The 22,212-nt window shown below is 65.7% G+C and overlaps 2 protein-coding genes across 2 annotated transcripts in view; one reads left to right on the forward strand and one right to left on the reverse strand.

The window, feature by feature from the left end:
- The first annotated feature begins 8,744 nt into the window (after positions 1-8,744).
- On the forward strand, positions 8,745-16,122 carry AMN (amnion associated transmembrane protein). Its single transcript, XM_080668501.1, has 12 exons — positions 8,745-8,806; positions 9,535-9,653; positions 9,761-9,805; positions 13,758-13,845; positions 14,009-14,226; positions 14,339-14,476; positions 14,611-14,719; positions 14,811-14,893; positions 15,090-15,267; positions 15,349-15,526; positions 15,735-15,807; positions 15,883-16,122. The coding sequence occupies exons 1-12, from the start codon at positions 8,764-8,766 to the stop codon at positions 15,979-15,981; spliced, it is 1,371 nt and encodes a 456-aa protein (XP_080524627.1). The 5' UTR covers positions 8,745-8,763; the 3' UTR covers positions 15,982-16,122.
- Positions 16,123-18,318: 2,196 nt separating this feature from the next.
- CDC42BPB (CDC42 binding protein kinase beta) overlaps positions 18,319-22,212 on the reverse strand; it is an 89,401-nt gene continuing 85,507 nt past the window's right edge. The window contains exon 37 of the mRNA XM_080665007.1: positions 18,319-19,540. Within this exon, the coding sequence (XP_080521133.1) occupies positions 19,409-19,540 (132 nt within the window). The 3' untranslated portion in view covers positions 18,319-19,408. The remainder of the gene's footprint in view (positions 19,541-22,212) is intronic.

Raw genomic sequence — 22,212 nt, forward strand, 5'->3', positions numbered from 1 at the left:
TGCTGTGCATCATTTCAGATTTATAATTGTTTTCACCCTAAAATAGGGCATTAGTTGAACTTCGGAGTTCTGAACAAAGTCCTGCAGGCTTTAAATTGTGCCCACGAGTTCCGACGGTCTCGATCGCCGACAGCGCCAGCCCTGGCGTCCAGCGCCGGGAGGGCGGGTGACGTGTGCTGAAGGCGGCCCCGCAGGTGTCCCTCCATTCTGTCATACTGCTGCGTTCTGTTCCGGCCTCCGGAAGTGACATCTTTGCGTAGAGGTGGTGGCATACTGTACCTGTGCCTTACCGTGCACGCTGCTTCCCGACCCAGGCTCTGTGTGCTCTGATTCTAGGGAGTGACCGTGCGACCAGACTCCGCGACCACTAGCTCTGTCTCACCGGCCCCAGGCAGCTCCGCACCTGCTGGGGGGAGCCAGCTCCATCTCGGCTTCTGGGGCCCCACTGCTCAGTTACCCCTGATTATCACACACCCCAAATCTTTAGGCCCAAAGGTGAGCCACCTGGTCCGGGCGCAGGCGTGGGCCCTCGAGCATTCCAGAGACCGCCGTTCTGGGGCCTGCCAGGCCGACCCCTGGCCTCCGGGACCACTGCCCGTGGGAGGGTGGCCTGGGGCCCCCGGGCCCGGCCTGCGCCCGCCCCACCGGCATTTTCTCAACTCACTGTTTACCTTCTTTCAATGGTCCAACTGTGATGAGCAGCCGAGCCCTGCCTCCCCTCCGCTATGCAGCACGCTCCACGGGTGCTAACTGACGGGTGCTACACGTGACGGGTGCTTCCCAGGCCCAACCAGCGCGACCCACCGCCTGCGTGCCGCTTATCCGAAAGCCGCCCCCTCGACCAGCCGGCGCTCAGACTGCCCGCCCGCCCGGCCCCACGGCTGCGCGGGCGGCTGGGCTGGGCCGGGGCCCGCCGTGTCTCTGGTGCTGCTGTCCGCCTGGGTGTGCCTTCGCCGGCGCCTGCTGGAAGCGCCCTCCCCTCGCACACCTGGTCGGGCGTCCGTAAGTGACCTCTTGGGTTCCGAGCACCTGCCAGGCCCCAGTTAAAACGCTCAGTCTCGTCTCCTCCCTCCCCCTCCCCCCCCCCCCAGGACGCTGTGAGGCGAGGCAGCGTCCGTGTGGGTCGTGTGTCCCCACTCGCAGAGGAGGGACTTGCTGCCTGGCCTCCGGTGGCTCCAGGTCAGGGCTTACCAGCAGGACTCCTGGGACTTGCACTTCACTAACCCATTTAGAAGAAGCAGCACCTGGTCCAGTCAAAAAGGAAAACAAAAACATCCTTTTCCCTCCTCCCCGGGATGGGCTGCCGGGAAGCACCGCCTGGTGGGGGATGTGCCCTGGGGGGGACCACGGCCCCCACCTCCAAGGAGCCCAGAGGACATGGCTGGGAAGAGGCTGTGGCATGGCAAGAGCAACAGTCATCCTGCAGCACTGGGGGTTGGGGTCTGTGGCCACTGCTGTGTGCCCATCTCCCCTGCGTATGCTGCGGGGGGGGGGGGGGGGGTAGCCGCCTGCTCCCTGCTCCTCGCAGCCCCTCCACTGTCCCAGCGACAAGTGAGGGTGTCCAGCATGCTGTGCCGGGGGCGCTTTCCCCTTCACTAAAAGCGCAGACTTCCACCCGCGGCTTTCCTGCCAGCCTCGCCCACGTGCAGGCCGCCGTCGGGGGCCCTGTGTCCCTGAGGGCCGGGCCGGGCCGGCTGGAGCCCCTGGCCTGGGCCTTTTCTGTAAGCAGGCTTTCCCGTTCCCCTTGACAGCAGAGCCTGGGACGGGAGTTCTCAGACCTGTCGGAGGAGAGCGTGGCGCTGACCTGGGACGTGAGGGGCATCGTGGGGGCATCCTGACGGCTGCTGTCAGGGCCCCAGTGCCCAGCTCCGCAGCCCCCCACGTGGGAACAGCTGGGAGCACGGGAAGCTTTTGGCCCCGCAGCTCCTTCCTAGGTCAAAGCTTTTTGACCTCGGGCTGTGGCGGGAAAGCTGCCTCCCTGCGCCGCCCCCCCTTCCGCTGCCCCGAGTTCCCATCATAGCAGAGCGAATGCCCCAAGGCTTCCCTGAACCTGTGGCCCACTTTGGGGACCCAGGGAACACCTGCTTGTCTCCAGGGTCCTCAGCCGCCCGGGGTCGGGGCCCATGCCCCCTCAGCAGCAGCGCCCACTCATTCTGGGTGGTGTTGGGGTCCCCCAAGGCCCGCCCAGCAACCTGTAGCCGAGGGGCATCGTCAGCAGAAGAAAGGGGGTCTGGACAGACCCTTAAACAGCAGGGTCCCCAGGTGGGTCATCCCTTGTTCGGGTCAGAGGATGTGGGGAGATAGGCAGGACCCTCCCCCCTCGCACCCTGGGGTCCAGGCCCACAGCCCGTCCTACAACACAAGGAGTGAGGCCCACGCTGTCCTGTGGCCTCAGACGGCCCAGCCCCAGCACCTCCGCTGTCTCCCCGGGGCGGGCGCGGCGGGAGCTCCAGCCTCGCCCCAAAGCGCCCCTCTGCTGAGGGCTGGGCAGAGCTGACCTTCCTGGGGCTGCAGAGGTGAGCGCTGGTGACGGGCGGGTCTGCCACCCAAAGCCGCCTCTCAGCCATGACCACGGCTCTGTCTTCCGTTGGCCGATCTGGTAGTTGTGGTTTCTCCAAAGTGGAATGTGGCCGCCAGGCCCAGGCCCGAGGAGGCCAGTGGAGGCGCCAGTGTGGGCAGGTGACCTGGTCACTCCTCTGTCCGGGCAGCGCTGGTTGTAGCCAGGGAGCCCGGCCCGTTGCGGGGGGGGGGGCAGGGAGGCGAGGCCCAGAGGCATCGTGGGAGCGTCGCCGCTGCCGGGGGGCGCTGAGCTGTGCTTGCGTTTCATTCTCCGCTGCCGCCATGTCCATGTCCTGTGACCTCGCCCGGGGACGAGGTGGGCGTCGGCCTGCGCTGCCCCTGCCGCCGCGGCGGGTGGTTTAGAACTCGGTGCCCGTAGACAAGCAAGATGGCCTTCAGCAGCAGCGCCTGCTCCCAGGCTCCTCTGCGCGTTCTCTGCGGGAACGTCTCTGACCAAGGACGCGTGAGAGCCCCTGCGCGGGCGGAGGCCTTAGTCACGTGCTTCCTCCCGTGGCTCACTCCAGTTCTCGCCCCAAACAAAGACCAAAGAAGGCCCGTCTCTGACTGACTGTCTTCGATCGGCCTGTGTCACAAACGCCGTCCTGACGCTCGCTGGTTGGGCACCCTGACCGCACGTGAGTGTGACGACCAGTGGTTCACGTCGTGTTTCCCAGCTCTTCTAAGAAAACAACAACAGACCGTGTGAGTTATTGCTCAGCAACAATCATATGAGTTCGTACCGCGCCTGGTTTTCTCATAGCATTATTATGTTTTCTATTTTTGTTTACTGTATCTTGCGTGTGGTTTTATTTGGTATTTATTTGTGTTTGGAGGTCTTGCGATGTCTTTGTGTTCCTGATGCTAATAACTGAAGTTTGTACAAGGATAGAATGCAAACCTGAAATGCTAAACTGTCATTAGAGGAAAATAAACCTGACGAAGGACTCCGTTTCTCCAGCGCCCTGTCTCGCAGGTGTCGGGAGCGGCCGCCTGGCGTGACCCCGGGCGGGGTGCGGGGGCTCAGGCGGGACGTGGGCCCACACGCGGTGCAATGCTCTCCTGTCACCACCTTGAAATTCTTAACTTTGGAGAAGGGTCCTGGGTGCTCACTTAGCCCCGACCTTGCAGACTGAGTAGCCAGTCCTGCCTGTGGCCACCTGGCTGGCCATGCAAGTGATGGCTCTGGCCTTGAGCCCCAGGCCTGGGCCCGGCACCAGCAGCCACGCTCTCAGGCCTGTGCCTGGTCCGGAGCAAGCGGGGCCCTCCCCGTCCCGAGGCCCAGCCGGGCCGCAGGTCTGCGTCCTGCCCCAGTGCCCACTCAGCTGTGGGAGTCCAGGCTTCTTGGACCTCAGTCTCCTCCTGTCAGGGGGAGGGCAGCACGTGCCTCCCCTTGAAAGCACCCCAGCCTGACCTCGAGGGGGTGGGGGCTGCGGAGGCAGTGTCTGTCAAGCAGCCCCTCCGGGCGGGCGGGAGGGTTGGGTCTGTGCCCACACACCCGCCCCAGTTCGGCTCCCACATAGCCGGTCTCGCGTTTCTCTAGGTGCCCGTGTGTGTGCGTGTGCGTGTGCGTGTGTGTGTGTGTGCACGCATGCACGAACATGTGACCCTGCAGGAGGAGTCTGCATCGGCCTTGACCTTCCCCAAATTATCAAGTGTGGGGGCTGCTTTCAGGCCTGGCACTGAGGCCCGGAGCCGCGCCCCCTCCCACCACCCTGCTCCTCCAGTGTCCCCACTGCAGCCCACTCGCCGCTGGAGTGCCCTGCTCACCCCTTCTCCACGTTTCCATGTGGGGCCCAGCCTGGGAGGGGCCATCGGCCTCCACCCACAGCAGGAAGGGGGGCCCAGGAACGGAGAGCCCCCAGAGGCCACTCCCACCCAGACCTCAGGGCTCACCTCTGTCCAGAGGCCACACTGCTCCTGCCGTCCCGACCCTCGCAGCCCACCCGAGAGCCCTCCCCAGCCCACACCCACCCCACCCAGGAGCTGCTCGGAGAAGGGGGCACAGCCCGCGGGGCCCTGTCGAGGGGTCCCAAGCCCACACACCCCTTATGCTCCATCCATCCTCCTGGGCAGGGACTGAGACCTGGGGTCCCACCTCAGCCTTGACCACACCAGGACGGACACCGAGCGACACCTGGGTGGCCCGAGCCCGCCTGGTGCCACTGCCCAGTGTCTGTGGGGTTTCGCGCGCCCCTGGCGGAAGTGGGACCCTGTCCTTCCTCCTTCCGGTTGGTTTCCCTGAGTCCCACGGGACAATCAGCAACGCAGCCCAGGAAGGGGGCCCTGAGCTGAGGGCGCCCCCGGGGACTGGCCGAAGGCTGCAGCCGCTTCTGTCCCCTGAGAGAGCGGCCGTGGGTGTGGGGCGTCCAGAGCCCCTCCGGGCCCAGCGTCCTGCCCTCGCTGAGGCCACCGGGCCGCTGACCGGCTCAGGCCTTGGCTTTGATCCGTGGGGTTGGCCCTGGGGATGGGACAGTGGCTTTCTGGGGGGCCATGGTCCAGGCCTGGGAGTGTCGGACGGCCTGTGACCCCCACTGCCTCCCTCCGCTCAGAGGACAGGTGTGGCCGCTCCGTCAGGGACAGAGGTGGGGGGACAGGTGTGGCCGCTCCGTCAGGGACAGACGTGGGGGACAGGTGTGGCCGCTCCGTCAGGGACAGACGTGGGGGGACAGGTGTGGCCGCTCCGTCAGGGACAGAGGTGGGGGGACAGGTGTGGCCGCTCCGTCAGGGACAGAGGTGGGGGGACAGGTGTGGCCGCTCCGTCAGGGACAGAGGTGGGGGGACAGGTGTGGCCGCTCCGTCAGGGACAGAGGTGGGGGGACAGGTGTGGCCGCTCCGTCAGGGACAGAGGTGGGGGGACAGGTGTGGCCGCTCCGTCAGGGACAGACGTGGGGGGACAGGTGTGGCCGCTCCGTCAGGGACAGACGTGGGGGGACAGGTGTGGCCGCTCCGTCAGGGACAGATGTGGGGGGACAGGTGTGGCCGCTCTGTCAGGGACAGAGGTGGGGGGACAGGTGTGGCCGCTCCGTCAGGGACAGACGTGGGGGGACAGGTGTGGCCGCTCCGTCAGGGACAGATGTGGGGGGACAGGTGTGGCCGCTCTGTCAGGGACAGAGGTGGGGGGACAGGTGTGGCCGCTCCGTCAGGGACAGACGCGGGGAAAGAGCTGGGGAATTGACCTGGGTCAGATCTGTCCTCGAAGAAGGAGAACAGAGAAAGGAGAGGGGCAGGAAGGGGGTGATTCCATGGCCCGGGGTTCTGACTGGGGACCATGGCCAAGAGCAGGTCTGCCCTCCCCCACCCCCAGGGCAGCAGGGGCTGTGATGGCAACCCTGGGCCATGTGACTGGTGCAGAGGTGAACCACACCCAGACCTCTGAGCCCCCCAACTCCACCCACCCCTGCACATGGCCAGCCAGGGCAGTGGGGGCCCAGCCAGGGCAGTGGGGCCCAGCTCCCCCAGGCCGCCTTCCCTGCCCGTGGAGAAGGCTGAGCACACGAAACCAGCACGAGGGCGGTCAAGCCCAGACAGCAAGACAGAGACAGCCAGGAGACCAGACAGCCCAGGCGCCTGGATCCAGCCGTGCCTGAAGCAGCTGCTCGGGGTCCTGGTTACCGGGAGAAAGTCTTTGGGGCGTTGCATTTCCCCCGCGCCACCTGAGGAAGCTGTGCTCACGTGGACCTGGGGGCAGGGCACAGAGCGTCCCGTGGCCAGCGTGGTCCAGCCGTGTGTTGCCCACGTCTTTGCTTCTGGGTCGCTGCGGGGACCCTCTGCGGCCTGGGCCGGCGGGAGGCCTGCGGCCTGCCTGGCGTGGGCTCCTCTTTGGGCCGCCTTCCAATCGGACCCACCTGCAGCCTCTGCTCCAGGTGTGGACACACCGCCAAGACCCCGCGGCCCGGACTCCACCTCCATCCACCCTCCACCTGTACCCGCAGCTGTGACCTCCGCCCTCATGTGGCGGTGTTCACGCTGCCTCTTCCAGGAAGCCTCCCTTGCCTGCCCAGGTGGTCTCGCTGCCCTCTCTAGACAGCACAGTCTCTCTGGGAATGGCCTGCCCAGGTGGGGCCAGAGTTCCAGGTCCCCAGGCCCCACTGCTCCAGCCCTTGGAGCTCCCAGGGAGCCAAGCCCTCCACTCAGTCCCCCCGCCTTGCAGGCCCGGGCCTTCAGGTTGGCTGCAGCGCTCGGGCCCAGGGCGAAGTTCCCCGCGCCTCCAAGCTCTGCCCTGAGCACCCAAAGTGGGTGGTGGGAGGAGGCGGGGCGACAGCAGTTTATTGGGGTACAGTCCCAATCAATAGCACCATCTCCTTCCCAGGGAGAAGCAAGACAAAGGACAAAACAGAGGGACCCCCAAACGGCCCCTTTGTTCCTGGTCGAGGCCGGAGGATGGAGCCTCCTGTGAGCCTCACAGACTCCAGGCTGGGCCTCCCGCCCCTCTGGTGCTCCATCCCAGCGGGACAAAGTGCAGGGGCAAGTGCTGGTGCGCTTGCTTGCTCCCTCCTTCCCGGAGAGGCCACGCCCCTCCCAGCTCAGAGGTGAGTGCCCAGGGCGCAGGCTCCATCCCAGGTGTGAGCAAAGGGTGCTGAGGCTGAGGCTGCAGGCGAGGGCGTGGGTGCAGGAGAGCGAGGGACCTGCAGGGAGGAAGGGCAGGAGGTCCCTCTCCCACTGGCCTCCATCTACACCCACCTCCACCCGCCCTAAGCAGGAAGGCCATCTGTCCCACATCCACACGTCACCCACCCATCTCTCCACTGACTCGCAGCCCGTCCCCTAGTAATCCGCTCACCATCAGCCTGCTGTCCACCATCCAGGGCAGCGTGTGGAATCTGTGCAGCCACCCACTCACCCCACCATCCCGTCACCCACAAACCAGCACCAGGGCCACCCATCCACCTCTCCGGGGCAGCTTAGCCATCCAGCTGACCCATCCCTCCAATGTCCCATCATCCACCCATTCACCCATCCACCCATCCACCCATCCATCCACGTATCCCACACTCACAGGTGCCCACTTGGCCATCTGCCACCCGCTGAATCCAACAACCATCTCCACTCTCATTCACCATCTCTCAACTAACCATCATTCACAACTCATCTCAGCCCCAACCCCACGCATCTATCCACCATCAACCATTCATCGCCATCCATCGCCTCTGCCATCCCAAACCCGCGGCCTTTCCCACCCCACCCATCTCAACCAGCCACCATGCATATACACCGGTGGTTGGCAAACTGCGGCTCGCGAGCCACATGCGGCTCTTTGGCCCCTTGAGTGTGGCTCTTCCACAAAATACCACGTGCGGGCGCGCACGTACAGTGCGATTGAAACTTCGTGGCCCAGCGCAGAAGTCGGTTTTCAGCTCTCAGAAGAAATTTTAATCGTCGTACTGTTGATACTTGGCTCTGTTGACTAACGAGTTTGCTGACCACTGCTATACACCGTCTCTGCACACCCACCTGCACACTTCCACACCTGCACGTATCTCTCACCCATCACCCGTCCACGTATCCAATCGCCATTCTTCTTCTACCCTTCATCTGACTACCAGCTCCCCTCTCCATCCACCACCCACCATCCGTGATCCACGCTCCATCCACTCCATCCACTTACAACTACGTTCATCTCCATCCATCATCTCGGCTCATCATCCATCCACCACCCACCCTTCCCGCCTCCCCATCTCCCACCCAACATCCACCCCATCACCAACCACTCACCTTCCCACATTCTGGCTTCTGTCCACTCATTCCTTCATTCACTCACTCACTATTTCCCATCCATCCACCACCCTCCGTCCATGCTCGCCCTGCCAGCCATCCGCGGGGCCACAGGCTGCACCACACCAGCTCCACCCACAGCCCAGCCACCAGGAGGCAGGACGGCCCGCTGGGTGGAGTGGACACCCAGTCCCACCAGGTGGGCGAATAGGTGCTGACCCAGCTGCACCCGGGACAGAGAAGGGGGACCCCAAGGTCCTTTATTCTCCCCCCAACACACCCACTTCATAGGCAGGTGAGTCCTGACAGGTCCCCAGGTCCTGGGGACGGAATGTGGGGGAAGAGGCCGTGGGCCCTCGGAGGAACCCGGGGGCTCGGTCCAGGCGGGCCTGGAGGTGAATGTGTAACCGCCCGGCGGCCCCGCCCCGCCCGGTCACGTGGGCTCTGCGGGCAAAGTCCTGGGCGTCAGGCGGAGCGGGCGCGGTGGGCGCGATGGGCGCGCTGGGCCGGCTGCTGCTGGGGCTGCAGCTCTGCGGTAAGCGGGCGCGGCGCGGCCCGATGGCCCAGGTCCCCAGGGGTGGGCGGCTCCGTCCCACCCCCGCAGCCCCGCAGGTGTGGCGGGAGGCGAGGAGCCCGGGCCAGACCCACCCGCGGGGGCCGCGCGCCTGCCCTGGGCGCCGCCTCCTCCCCGCGGAAAGCGGTGGCCGGGCGTGGGAGTCCGCGGGGCTCCGCAGCTGCCTCCGTTTCCCTGTTGGGGGCCCTGCCCTCCCTGGGGCGCGGGCTGGCATGTCTTCTGGGCGGTGCCCGCCCGACGCCGGGAGCTTAGTAACTGCAGCTCCGCTGTCCCGGCTCCCCGCTCCCTCCCGGCTCCCCGCTCCCTCCCGGCCAGGCCGCGCTCCCCGGCCCTCCTGCCCCCGCCCCGCCCCAGCCCTTCCCGCCGCCCCATTCTCCGCCGGCCCTCGGCCCTTGGTGCCATAGTCCTGGCCCCGCCGGGTCCTCTGCTCCTGCTCCGGGCAAGACGGGGGGCGGGGCGTCCTGGAGGAGGGCACGTTTGAGCGGGCTCTGCAGATACCATAGGAGTTTCTCCGAGAGCGCCGGGGCGGGGCTCCCGCGGGGCGGGGCGGGGCGAGGGCGGGGCCTGGCTGTGTGCCCCGCGCTGCCACCGCGCCTCACTGGGGAGGTCGTCCCTCCACCCCCACGGGAAGTCTGGGCAGGACCCCACAGACCCGCGGCGCGGGGAGCACTCAGCCTCCGCCTCCCCAGCGCTGACCAGGGCCGCCTACAAAATCTGGGTCCCCAACACCGACTTCGACGCTGCGGACAACTGGAGCCAGAACCGGACCCCCTGCGCAGGCGCCGCCGTGGAGTTCCCGGCGGACAAGGTGCCTGGGCCCAACCGGGACGAGGCTCGGACCTTGGGTCCCGCGTGGTCCGGGGGGTGGGGGCCCAGTGGGTCCGCCGCTGAGGCCGCTTCTGCTTCTCCCCGCAGATGGTGTCAGTCCTGGTGCGAGGAGGTCACAGCATCTCGAACATGGTGAGGGGGGCGGGGCTGGGACATGGGGGCGGGGCTGGGGCATGGGGCGGGGCTGGGACATGGGGGCGGGGCTGGGGCATGGGGGCGGGGCTGGGACATGGGGGGCTGGGACATGGGGGCGGGGCTGGGACATGGGGGCGGGGCTGGGGCATGGGGGCGGGGCTGGGACATGGGGCGGGGCTGGGACATGGGGGCGGGGCTGGGACACGGGGGCGGGGCTGGGGCATGGGGGCGGGGCTGGGACATGGGGGCTGGGACATGGGGGCGGGGCTGGGACATGGGGGCGGGGCTGGGACATGGGGGCGGGGCTGAGACACGGGGGCGGGGCTGGGACACGGGGGGGGGCTGGGACATGGGGGCGGGGCTGGGGCACGGGGGCTGGGACATGGGGGCGGGGCTGGGACATGGGGGGCTGGGACATGGGGGCGGGGCTGGGACAAGGGGGGCTGGGACATGGGGGCGGGGCTGGGACATGGGGGGCGGGGCTGGGACACGGGGGGCTGGGACATGGGGGCGGGGCTGGGACATGGGGGCGGGGCTGGGGCACGGGGGCTGGGACATGGGGGCGGGGCTGGGACATGGGGGGCTGGGACATGGGGGCGGGGCTGGGACACGGGGGGCTGGGACATGGGGGCGGGGCTGGGACATGGGGGCAGGGCTGGGACATGGGGGGCGGGGACATGGGGGGGCTGGGACATGGCGGGGCTGGATCCTTGCTGCCTCATGGGAGGCCGGGGTGGGAACAGTCAGGGGCTGAGGGACAGGGGCGATGGCCCCGGAGTCGCCGTGGGAGGGTAGAGGGACCTCCTCCACAGCCTCAGCCCCCCCCAACACCCCCCACCCAAACACACCCCCCCGCACACACACACCCGCACACCCACCCACACACACACACACCCCCCGCACACCCCGGGGAAATGTGTGTCTCTCAGGTTGGGAGCCCCTCCCGTTTCTGCCCTCTGCCCCATTTGCTGTCGGGTTTGGTACAAAAACTATCCAATTGTGGAAATCCTGTTCCACTGCCAGTTCGCTAGAAGTTTGCAAAATCACCCCAAGTTGATTTGGGAGAGAAACATGGCTGTGTTGTCCGCTGTGTATGCCTGCCTTGGGGGTGCCCTGGCCGGGGATCGCACCGCAGCCTGGCGTATGGGGGTGACGCTCTAACCGGCTGCGCTGCGGGCCAGAGCGAGCTTGCCAGCCGTGTTTGAAACCATAAGGAGGCTGTTGGACTTTCTCGGGGTTTTCCTGCATCGATGGAGATGTGAGTTCTCTCCCCTCCTTTATGTGGCCTGTTGGTGAGGGCTTCTGAGGCCGAGCCACCCTCACAAGGCTGTCCTCACGCCTGAGGTGCAGGTGCCACTTCTGCAAACGCGCCCGCGTCCAGGACACTCTCCCCGCACAGCTCTCCTGCCACCTGCTGGGCACCAGCGTGCACACGCACCGCGCCAAGTCCAGGCCGCCGCCCCGCCTTCCGGGGCACGAACCCTTTGACACCATGCGTTTGTGTTTGTATTGTGTAACGTTTTTAATGATGTTTAGAGAGAGAGGAAGGGTGAGGGAGAGAGAGAAACATCAAAGAGAGATCAACATCCACATCCATTAGCTGCCTCCTGCACACCCCCTAGGGAGGGGCTAGCCCGCAACCTGGGCACGTGCCCTGACCGGGGAATCGAACCGGGGACCTCCCGGTGCATGAGCTGACGCTCAACCGCTGGGCAACACGGGCTGGGCTGGACGCCATGTGTTTTCAAAATACACGGTTGCCTTTAGCCAACTCATACCGCATGTAGGACTTTGGCATCTCTGTTCTAAGTAAACGAGCCTCTCCTTTTCCTTAGCTCCAAATGTCCTTCATCTGGTTTCGGAATTGAGATCAGCCTGGCCTCATACAATGGACTGGGCAGTTTCCACTCCTTCTTTCTGTTTTCCGTAACCGTTTCTGTAAGAAGAAATAATTGGGAGTTTGTATACTTTGCCTGTAAAAACATTTGGACTGGGTATTTTGAAAGTAGGAGGGCTTTGACCAACATTTTAGCATCTTTCATGCTTGCCAGCCTATTCAAGTTCTCCGTTGGTGGTTGTATCAACTGTGATGTCTTAAACTTTTCTAGAAACGCATGGACATCATGTTGGTGTGAGGGTTGGAGGTCCTTTTGGTTTCTCACGCGTCTCACTATCCGGTCCTTCCCTCGCCACGCGAGGTCTGCAGCGTGGGTCTTCCCCGCCCCCGTCCCATTTCAGTCCCAGCTTTTAAACAACTTAGAAAGATAATAATAAGCATTACCAACATGTCTCACCCCCACTTCCCATCTCTTCACAGCTCTGGCCCCCCCTCCCTCTTCCCTTCCCCCAGCCTGTCGTCGGGATAGGGCCCTTCTGATGTCTTTTAGGCCCGAGGGCATTGTTTTATGCTCTCCCATTTGAATGGGAGTTTGTCTGGATAGAAAATTCTAGATGAAAAGTTCTTTTCCTAGCTATACTAATAAAAGGGTAATGTGCTAATTAGACCGATGACCTTCCGGATGACGCCGGTTCTGCGAGGGAAGCCCGGGTCCAGGGTGCCAGAGAGGGACCGGAGGCTGGTGCTGGCAGCCGGGGGAAGGAAGGCCCACGCTTGCACGAATTTCGTGCATTGGGCCTCTAGTAAAATATAAAATATCATTCGATTGGCTTTTTGAACCCATTGTTGTTGCTGAGAAACTGGTTTCTGAATTTTTTTCTTTCCCCGTGACCTGGTCTTTCTCCCTGAAGCTTTAGGGTGTCCTCTGTGTCTTTGGGCTCAGCCTGCTGTCCCGTGTCTGGGTGTGACTTTCCTTAGTTCCCGTAGGCTCTCCATGAGGCCTCTGCATGTGGTTTCTTTCTTCAAATCTGGAAAATTCACCTTCCGTGTTTCAATATTCTCTCCTCCCCCACCCCTTGCATCTGAATTTTGACACTTTGATCTGGATCCTCCTGTCTCTCCTGGAAGGTGAAGGGGAGTCCACGGGAAGGGCCTGCAGGCAGGGCGCTATCCCTGAGTGGGAGCTGGTCCTGATTGGGGGGCGGGTTCTCTCTCAGGCCTTCCCTGCTGCCTTCTGGAAAGTTCCTTAGCATCAGGCCCGGGCTGCCTGGTGTTCAGCCGCAGGGAGACTCACGTTGATCTCCCCTGTCGTGCTCTTCCTGTCAAGTATCACGGTTTCCGGTTTATACCTTTCCCTCTGGTTCTTTACAAAAGTGAGTGGCGAGTCACAGGGCTGACAGCGCCCCTGCCCTGGAGGCGGGAGGCCGCCATGCCACCTGCCCCAGGCTCACCCTGGGCTGTGGGCGGGGTTGACCTGCTGTCACGGGTGGGGGGGGGGTGGCACCCTCAGGTGTGGAGGTAGTTGGCCTGGGACCTCACATTCCCCCGCAGGGGCCAGCTTCCCGGTGGGGGCCTGGGAACAGGGAAGAGCAGGCCCTGCCCAGGAAGTTGGGACCGGAGGCTGGGCCCTGGGCGGCAGCCCAACCCCCAGGAGGGTGGACAGGAGCAGGGGCAGGATCCTGGGGCTCCGAGGGGGGGAGGGGCCCGTCGGTCCTTTGGCTCCTGGCCTTCCCGCTGCTGTGTTTCCTCTGACCCCTGAGGCCTGGGTGCTAGTGGTGAACGGGCTGCCGCCCTGGCACCCCTTCCCTCCCTAACAGGGTGCAGGGGGGCCTTTCGACTTGCCAGCACGTGGCTTGTACTGTTCCTCAGGGGTGACGGGCGAGGCGGGGGCCCTGGCTAATGTCACCCCAAACTCTCCACGCTCCCAGGTCTCAGGGTAGCTGGGCTCCTGGGCCGGCGGCCCTGCTCCCTTGGGCATCTGCGATTCAGCCAGGGGGACGGGGAGCCCCCACGCCTGCCCTCCTCAGCCTTGGACACGGGGCGGGTGGGCGCCCACAAGGGTCCTCTGGCGCCTGGGCCGCCACGTGTCCTTCCTCCCTGCGCTTCTTGCAGCTCCTGCCTCTGGACGGGGAGCTCGTGCTGGCCTCGGGGGCGGGATTCAGCGCCGCGGACCCCAGCTTGGACCCGGATTGCGGCCCCGGTGAGGCCCTCTCCCCGCCCCGCTGCGGCGTCTGGGGGCGGGGCCTGGGCAGAGGGAGTTGTGGCGACGGGTCTGATTGGGGGCGGGTCTGGCTGGGGACTCAGGGGCCTGCGTGGAGGGCGTGTTCCCCGCGCACCTTTGGGACACATGTCCCCTCGCGCAGGCGCCCCCGTGCGCTTCCTCGACCCCGACCGCTTCTCGTGGCACGACCCGCACCTGTGGCGCTCGGGGGACGCGGCGCGCGGCCTCTTCTCGCTGGACGTCGAGCGCGTGCCCTGCCGCCACGATGACGTGGTCTTCCCACCGGACTCCTCCTTCCGGGTGGGCCTCGGCCCGGGCGCCCGCGCCCTGCGCGTGGGCAGCATCTGGGCTCTGGGCCAGGTGAGGGGCCGTGCGGGGCGGGACTGGGGCCCCTCCCCGGGCGCCCCCACCCCTGTGCTCTGGACACGCGTCCGGAGCACTCAGCCGCTGTCGCTGTGACCTGGCCCCGCAGAAGTTCACGCGCGACGAGGACCTGGCTGTCTTTCTGGCGTCCCGCGCCGGCCGCCTGCGCTTTCACGGGCCGGGCGCGCTGAGCGTGCGCCCCGAGGCCTGCGCCGCCCCGTCGGGCTGCGTCTGCGGCAACGCGGAGGTGAGGGCGCCCACGGGCGGCGAGGGCCCCGCACGGTGAGGCTGGCGCTGGGACCGGGCCGCCGCGCCCCTCCGTCCGCCGCAGGACTGCCCCGCGCCCTCGCCGTCCGTGCTGAGCCTGCTTCCCGCCTCCAGGTGCAGCCGTGGGTCTGTGCGGCCCTGCTCCGACCCTCGGGCGGCCACTGTCCCCAGGCCGCCTGCCACGATGCGCTCCGGCCCGAGGGGCAATGCTGCGCCCTCTGCGGTGAGCGCCTCTGCTCGGCCCCTGCGCGCTGGGCGGCTGGGCCACCCCGTGGGTCCCGGGCGCAGCGCTGACCCCTCCTCTCCTGCTGCAGGAGCCATCGTGTCGCTGACCCACGGCCCTGCCTTTGACCTGGCGCAGTACCGGGCGCGGCTGCTGCGCGACTTCCTGACCTTGGTAATGGGCGCCCCGCCCGCCCCTGCGCTTCGCCGCCCCGCCTGGAACCTCCTCTGTCGGGGACCCTGGAGCCCCGCTCCACCTCCTCATGGGCGCGCCCACGCTTCGCCCACCTGAGCGCCATCTCCCCGCCCCCCCCCCCGTCCCCGCAGTCCCAGGGGCGCAGTTCCCGGGCCAACCCTGTGCCCCTCCCCAGCCCCAGTACCAGGCGCTGCAGGTGGCCGTGTCCAAGGTGCCGCGCCCGCCCCAGCCCCGCGAGGCCCCGGGCGCGGAGGCCGACACGGAGATCCAGGTGGTGCTGGCGGAGCCCGGGCCCGAGGCGGGCGGCGCGGGGCAGCTGGCCCGGGCCCTCCTGGCGGACGTCGCGGAGCACGGTAAGCGCGGCCGGCCCAGCCCTGTCCCCGCGCCGCCCGCCCGCCCGCCCGGGAGAGACTGAGCCCGGCTCTCCGTGGCAGGGGAGGCCCTCGGGATCTTATCGGCGACCTTCCGGGAGTCGGGCGCGCCCGTCGGGGACGGGTGGCACCGGCCGGGGTCGCGCGTGGGGCTTGCGAGCGGCTTGGCAGCTGCGCTGTTCCTGTTGCTACTGGTGCTGCCCGTGGGGGTGCTGTTGCTGCACCGCGCGGGGAGGCTCAGGTACGCGGGCCGGGGGCTCGGATATGCGGGGGGCGGGGCTCAGGTACGCGGGGCGGGGGCTCGGATATGCGGGGGGCGGGGCTCGGGTACCCCGGGCGGAGCGGGGTGGCGGGGGGGGCTCAGGTACGCGGGGCGGGGGCTCGGATATGCGGTTGGGGGCGGGGTGAGAGGGTTCAGGTACGCGGGGCTCGCGGGTTCCCTCTTGTAGGTGGAGGAGGCGCGACGAGACGCCCCTGGGCTTCCACAACCCGGTGTTCGACGTGGCAGGCTCGGTGGAGCAGGTGCGTGGCCGGGGGCTGGGGGTGGGCCTCCCCGTGGCCGGCTCCACGTCCGACGCCCTGACTGCGCCCCCACAGCCCCCGGTACCTGCCCCGAAGATGGCCGCCGAGAGCGCCAGCCAGAGCTGCTTCGTCAACCCGCTGTTCAGTGAGACCCAGACGGACACGGACGCCTGAGGACTGGGCGGTGACTGCCCTCGCCACGCCTCTTCCCCGCCCTGCGCCCCTGGCCCGTGTGCGGGTCACAGCCTCGGGGTGCCCGCCCTTGGCCAGCCACGTGCAGGGCGGCCTGCCAATAAAGGGGTTTCCTGCACCGCCGCCCGCCCGCTGCGTCCGCGTTCCGCCGGGCGGGTGGGAGTGGGAGGGCCGCGGGCGCCCTCGGTGGTCCTCAGAGCCGGCCACAGGCAGCCTGGCCAGCGCCGAGGGCAGTGACCAACCTGCAGGCCCGAGGCTCCTGTCGGCTGAGTGGCATCCAGAAGCAGAGGGTTGCCCTGGTGCCGAGGACCCGGGAAGGGGAGGCGCTGGTGAGGGGCGGGGGGCACCCGAGACCCCGTGTCCGGCCAAGCGGCTGTGCAGGGACGGGGGGCGGGGCAGCCGCTGGCGGGGTGTCTGTCGCTGCCAGGCCAGGCCGTGCCCTCCCCACTCAGGGCGGCTCTGCGGACACCCCGCCCCACGAGCAAACAGCAGCCACGTGGCTGCCTGGGGTGAACTTGCACCACCAAGTGGCCCAGCACCTGCGTCCACACACCACCTGCCGCCTGCCGCCTGCCGCCCGGCACGGGCTTAGAGGCTGCGCGCCCCGCTCCACGCTGCCCGAGCAGGGGGCTGGCCACGCGTGGTACTGCGTTCAACGTGAGCTCCACCCTGCTTCCTGCTGCGACACGTAATAACTCGTTTTTTAAATGGCGGAACGCGGTGCCTGTGCCAGACATCACACCAGCGGCCAAGACCTACCCCTGACTCGAATCCTAACCCAGGTCCAAACCTAACTGTATCCCTAAAGCAGGTCCAAGCCTAACCCTAACCCTGGTCCAAGCCTAACCCTAACCCTAACCCTGGTCCAAGCCTAACCCTAACTATAATCCTACCCCAAGTCCAAACCTAACCCTGACTCTAATCCTAACCCAGGTCCAACCCTAACTGTATCCCTAACGCAGGTCCAAACCTAACCCTAACCCAGGTCCAAGCCTAACCCTAACCCTAACTATAATCCTACCCCAGGTACAACCCTAACCATATTCCTAACCCTAACCCTTACCCAGGTACAACCTTAACCCTACCCCAGGTCCAACCCTAACCCTAACCCTGGTCTAACCCTAACCCTAAAACTATAATCCCACCCCAGGTCAAACCCTAACCATAACCCAGGTAAAACTTTAACCCTAACCCACGTCTAACCCTAATCCTACCCAAAGTCCAACCCTAAACCCTAACCCAAACCCTAACTCTAACCCTACTCCTACCCCCCAGGTCCAACCTTAATCCTAACCCAACCCTAACCCTAACCGAGGTCCAACCCTAACCATATTCTTAACCCTAACCCAGATCCAACCCTAACCCTAACCCAGGTATAACCCTAACCCAGATCCAACCTTAACCCTAACCCACGTCCAACCCTAACCCCAACCCACGTCCAACCCTAACCCTAACCCAGGTCCAACCCTAACCCTAAACCACATCTAACCCTAATGCTAACCCTAACCCTAATCCTACCCAAAGTCCAACCCTAACCCAAACCCTAACTCTAACCCTACTTCTACCCCCCAGGTCCAACCTTACTGTATCCCTAACCCAGGCCCAACCTTAACCCTAACCCAACCCTAACTCTAACCCAGGTCTAACCCTAACCCTAACCCTAACCCTCCTGGCAGGGCTCTCCCCAGCTTGCACCCGGGCTGGGAAGACTGCAGTCTGCTCCCTGGGAGGGCAGGGCCATGTGACTGCACAGACGGAGCCAACAGGGTGTGAACCCCTTGGGGCAGCCCTTGGGGCAGAACTCTGCGGCCAGAGCTCCTACAGCTTCTCCACCTCCTTCCTCGCTGTGCCCACGGAGACCCCACAGTGCGTCGGGCCTGGGTGCTAAGTGACACACTCGGAGGCGGCGGCCTCGCTGGGGGCCGAGAAGGGAGCTCTAGGCTGTGGTGCTGGCTGGCTTGGCATCCCCTCTGGCAGGTCCTGTCACTGCCCTGTCACCGAACTCCCGGGGCTCCGCAGGGCACACACTCCCAACCCACCAGGCACACCCTGCCCCTGGGGAAACGGGACCTCCAGGGCCAGAGCCCATGTGGTCACCGCCCCCAGCCTGTCCCCCAGCATCGAGGGGCCAGCGCCTGCGGGTGGACAGGGCTCTCTGCTGCTCTGGGCCGAGCCACCCGCCCGCACAGCTGCCCCCAGGAGGTACCCGGCAGGTGAGGTCCCTTCCGGCCAGTCCTGCCCGCAGGGCACGGGAATGACAGAGGGGCGCTTTCCCAGCACCCGGCACCTGGGGGCGCCCGGACACTCAGACAAACCGGGGACTTTAAAACGGCCGTCCTCTGCTTTATTGACAGGAAGTTGTTCAAAGTGTTCTCACGGTGACTCAGTAATTACAAAGACTCCGACGTACGTTACAAAAGTAAAACCAGAAGCCCCGGCAGGAGCCAGCCCCGGCAGAGGCCCGGGGTGGGTGGCGGGCAGCTGCTGGGTGGGCGCCCACGGGCCCGCTGGGGCCGCGCACGGTGCCGCCTCAGGAAGTGCTCGCCTTCAACAGCACCCGGAGCCGCCGGGGCAGCGGAGAGCAGCCGTCTGGCTGAGACACGCTGTGCGCTGGCCAGGGACTCAGCCCCTCCCGGGACAGCCTCAGACCTGGCTACTCACACGACACAGGGAGGTGAGCGTGAAAGAAGGCCGGGGAGGGCGATGTGCAGGGGTGCCAGCGTCTAAGGGCCCCCAGGTGCTAACCCGGCTCCACGCGGGGACCGGGCGGGCGGGCGGGGCCTGGCTGCACCAGGACAGCCGCTCCGTGGAGGTGGAGCTGGGAAGCGAGTGGGAAGCAGCACAGCCGACTTCACAGTAGTAGGTACTGGTGACTTGTGGTTGTGACCGGGAAGGGACTCACACACAGGGGCCCAGGCCGGGCGGCTCCCTCACAGGCCTGTGTCCCTGGTCCAAGGTCAGCAGGACTTCCGCAGCAGACGGCACGGCGGCTAGTGAACAGAGGGCCCGGCCAGCCTCCGCGTTCCTGTCCTCGGGACTAGTCACTGGATGACACAGCTTGCTACCTGATGACACAGCTCCAGGACGGCTCTGGGGAGGAGCAGGCGGTTCGGCCGAGCTGCCTGCCTCCCGAGCAGAGCGCCAGGGCTGCGGGGTCTGAGCGGCGGCCTTGTGGGCCCGGCACCTTCCCATCCATCTGGTGCGGACGAAGGGCCAGGGGCACGGCCCTGAGCGGCGTGGCAGGAGCGATCACGTTACGATAGTTTTCTGCGTCTCCTTATCTACAAGCCCTCTGCATGTCCGTGGACAGCATGTCCGTGGACAGCACTAGGGGTCAGCTCAGTCTCGGCACGGGCGTTGGAGCCACGCGGCTCCTGGGCCCGTGGCGACGAGGTGGCGGCCAGTGGCTTCAGGCGTCGTAGGCCGGCGGCTCCAGGCCTTCGAGGGGGAGCTGGCTCCTGTGGGGGGAGGTGGGGCTCGGCGGGCCGCTGGGGTTGGAGCTGTTGGAAGGAGTTGAGTGTTTGGTGGAATCGGAATCCGGCTGTTAACACAAAGGGACAACGTGAGAAGCATCGCCCAGGGGGGGGCCCAGCCCGAGGGGGTGTCTGTGGGGGCAGGGGAGGCACCTGCTCTCCGTTCCTGTGATGAGCACACGCTGGACCTAATCTCCCGTGAGCTCAGGAGCCACGCCCGGCCCCACAATGACAGTAACGAGGCTGCAAAGGGGGCGCGCCCCGCGCAGTGAGACACGGACACGGCGGCCGTGGTCGCCAGTCCCAGACGCGACCCGCTTTCGTGCTGAATGCTCCAGGAAGAGAGGCCTTTCCCCCCAGGGCGACGGGCGACCGTGAAGCACACGGCCAGCCCTGCGCCCAAGGTGAAGGGCCTTCCTCACCCCGAGACGGAACAGGCCGCCGCCTCCCCGGCCAGAGCGCGGGGAGAGGGAGAGAGAGAGAGAGAGAGAGAGAGAGAGAGAGAGAGAGAGAGAGAGAGAGAAAGGGCGCTGAGCGGGAGCGGGAGAGGCCGCGCTGCCTGCTCCCAGGGGCATGCTCCGTGCACAGCAAACACGAGCACCCGTGTCCCTCACACCAGCATGGCAACCCGAAACGGGAACTCGGAAACAGTTCATTTACAGCAGCTTCCGGAAGGACAAAGGGGCTCGAGTCACTTCACAAGGGGCCAGAGGGTCGGTCCCGGGAACCGGGAAACGCGGCTGCCAAGACTGAGGTCGGTGACGAGAGGGCCTCCCGCGGCCACAGCAACTCCCTCGAGTGACCTACAGACAATTCAATCCCGACGGAGGTCCCACTGGCCTTCTCCCCCCTCGGCCGCCCCCACCCCCGAAATGGAAAAGCCAATCCTCAAGTTCCTATGAAACTGTGAGGGCCCCGAACAGTCAAAACCACACTGAGTAAGAAAAACCTGGATGACTCACTTCCCAAACTTATTATTTCAAAAGCAACGAATCAAAACGGGGTTTGCTGACACACAGGCCAGGAGCAGCCCGAGACTCCAGACACAGACCTGCAGCCAGCGTCAGTGCCTCTGACCAGGGCGCCCCAACCGGGAAGGGCAGCCGCTCCCACACACGGTGCGGCCCCCCAGGAAAGGAGCTGACCTCTGCCTCCTGCCACCAGGGGACCCGTGTGAGCGCCAGGGGACGCACGCGCTGACACAGGCCAACCCACAACCCCGGAGGAGAAACGGGGAGTGCTCAGGGCCGCGGGGGGCTTGGCAGTGGGTTCTCAGCTACGACAGCAGAGGCACAGAAGAGACCGACTCCACCAGCACTGGGAACTCCGGGCATGAACGCGAGGACGTGACCAAGAGGGCGAGAGCCACCCACAGGACGGAGGACACAGCTCAAGTCACACATCGAGGGGCCTGCTGTCCAGGATATATAAACAACTCGCAACCCAACGACAGAAAGACAGACCGCCATGAAAATGGAGAAAGGACTCGGAGACGTTGCTCCAAAAGCACACAAATGGCCAGGACACCAGTCACCTCTCGGGAAACGCACACCCAAAGCTCGTGAGACACCGCGTTACGCCTGCTGGGACGGCGGCCTCGGTAAGAACGCAGAGCTCTTCACCACGTGCCCTGTGGCGGGAAGGGAAATGGGGTGGCTGCTATGGCCAACGGTCATCACGTGACCCAGCCTTCCACTCCTGGGGCCGTACCCCAAACAAGCGAAGAGAGCACTCAAACAAGTACATGCCCACACGTTCACAGCAGCCAAAGGGGACACCCCGAAGTAGCCCACCCAGGGCCAAGGACACCTGCACGTGTACCTCACCCCATGGGATTTTGCACCACAAAGGAGCAGCCTGAGACCCTCAGGCCGCAGCACGGAGACCGGACGCGGTGATGCTGCGGGAAGCAGACCCGACACGCCACGCCCAGAACAGGCCCAGCCACAGGTGGAGGCCGGGCTGGGCAGGGCGGGCGCGGGGAGAGGCTGCCGCGCTCGGGTGATGGAAGGGTCTGAGGTCGTAGGAGCTGTGGCTGCACCGCACTGCGCACCTACTCAACAGCCACCACACGGCTCCCTTTACAGCGACTCCTTCCTGCCAATTTCACTTAAAAGAACAAACCAGGTCCGAGCAGGACAGACAGGGCCGTGCGCCACGGAGGGCACCCGTCTGTGAAGCCTCCAGCCCCGCGCCCGACGCGATCAAGACAAGCCCCCCAGGCCGAAACCGGTTTGGCTCAGTGGATAGAGCGTCGGCCTGCGGACTGAAGGGTCCCGGGTTCGATTCCGGTCAAGGGCATGTACCTGGGTTGCGGGCACATCCCCAGTGGGGGGGGTGCAGGAGGCAGCTGATCGATGTTTCTCTCTCATCGATGTTTCTAGCTCTCTATCCCTCTCCCTTCCTCTCTGTAAAATATCAATAAAATATATTAAAAAAAAGAAAAAAAAAGACAAGCCCCCCAGGAGCCCTAGAGAACACTGGTCGGCCATGTGAAACGCGGCTGGGACTGGCCCAGGCAGGAGACGCTGACGCGGGTAGCCTGGTGGCCCGTGGCCTGGCCGGCCCTGCACCAGAGGAGGGTGCGGGGAGGACGCCCAGACACGGGGGACTCAGGGCAGGCTCCCCACGGACCAACTCAGGTAAGGGCTCCGTATGCGCAACCTGCCCATGCAGCTCCACCCGTGCCCCCTGAACTCTGACCTCGCGGCCATCGGGGGAGGGAGAGGCCACGAGGGAA

This window comes from Plecotus auritus, assembly GCF_963455305.1.
Source record: "Plecotus auritus genome assembly, chromosome: 1".
Lineage (NCBI taxonomy): Eukaryota > Metazoa > Chordata > Mammalia > Chiroptera > Vespertilionidae > Plecotus > Plecotus auritus.

Coding starts and splice junctions, on each gene's coding strand:
- AMN (XM_080668501.1), top strand. CDS start 8,764: ATGGGCGCGCTGGGCCGGCTGCTGCTGGGGCTGCAGCTCTGCG. Junction 14,227..14,338: donor GCATCTGGGCTCTGGGCCAG/GTGAGGGGCCGT, acceptor CTGGCCCCGCAG/AAGTTCACGCGCGACGAGGA. Junction 15,808..15,882: donor TGGCAGGCTCGGTGGAGCAG/GTGCGTGGCCGG, acceptor GCGCCCCCACAG/CCCCCGGTACCTGCCCCGAA.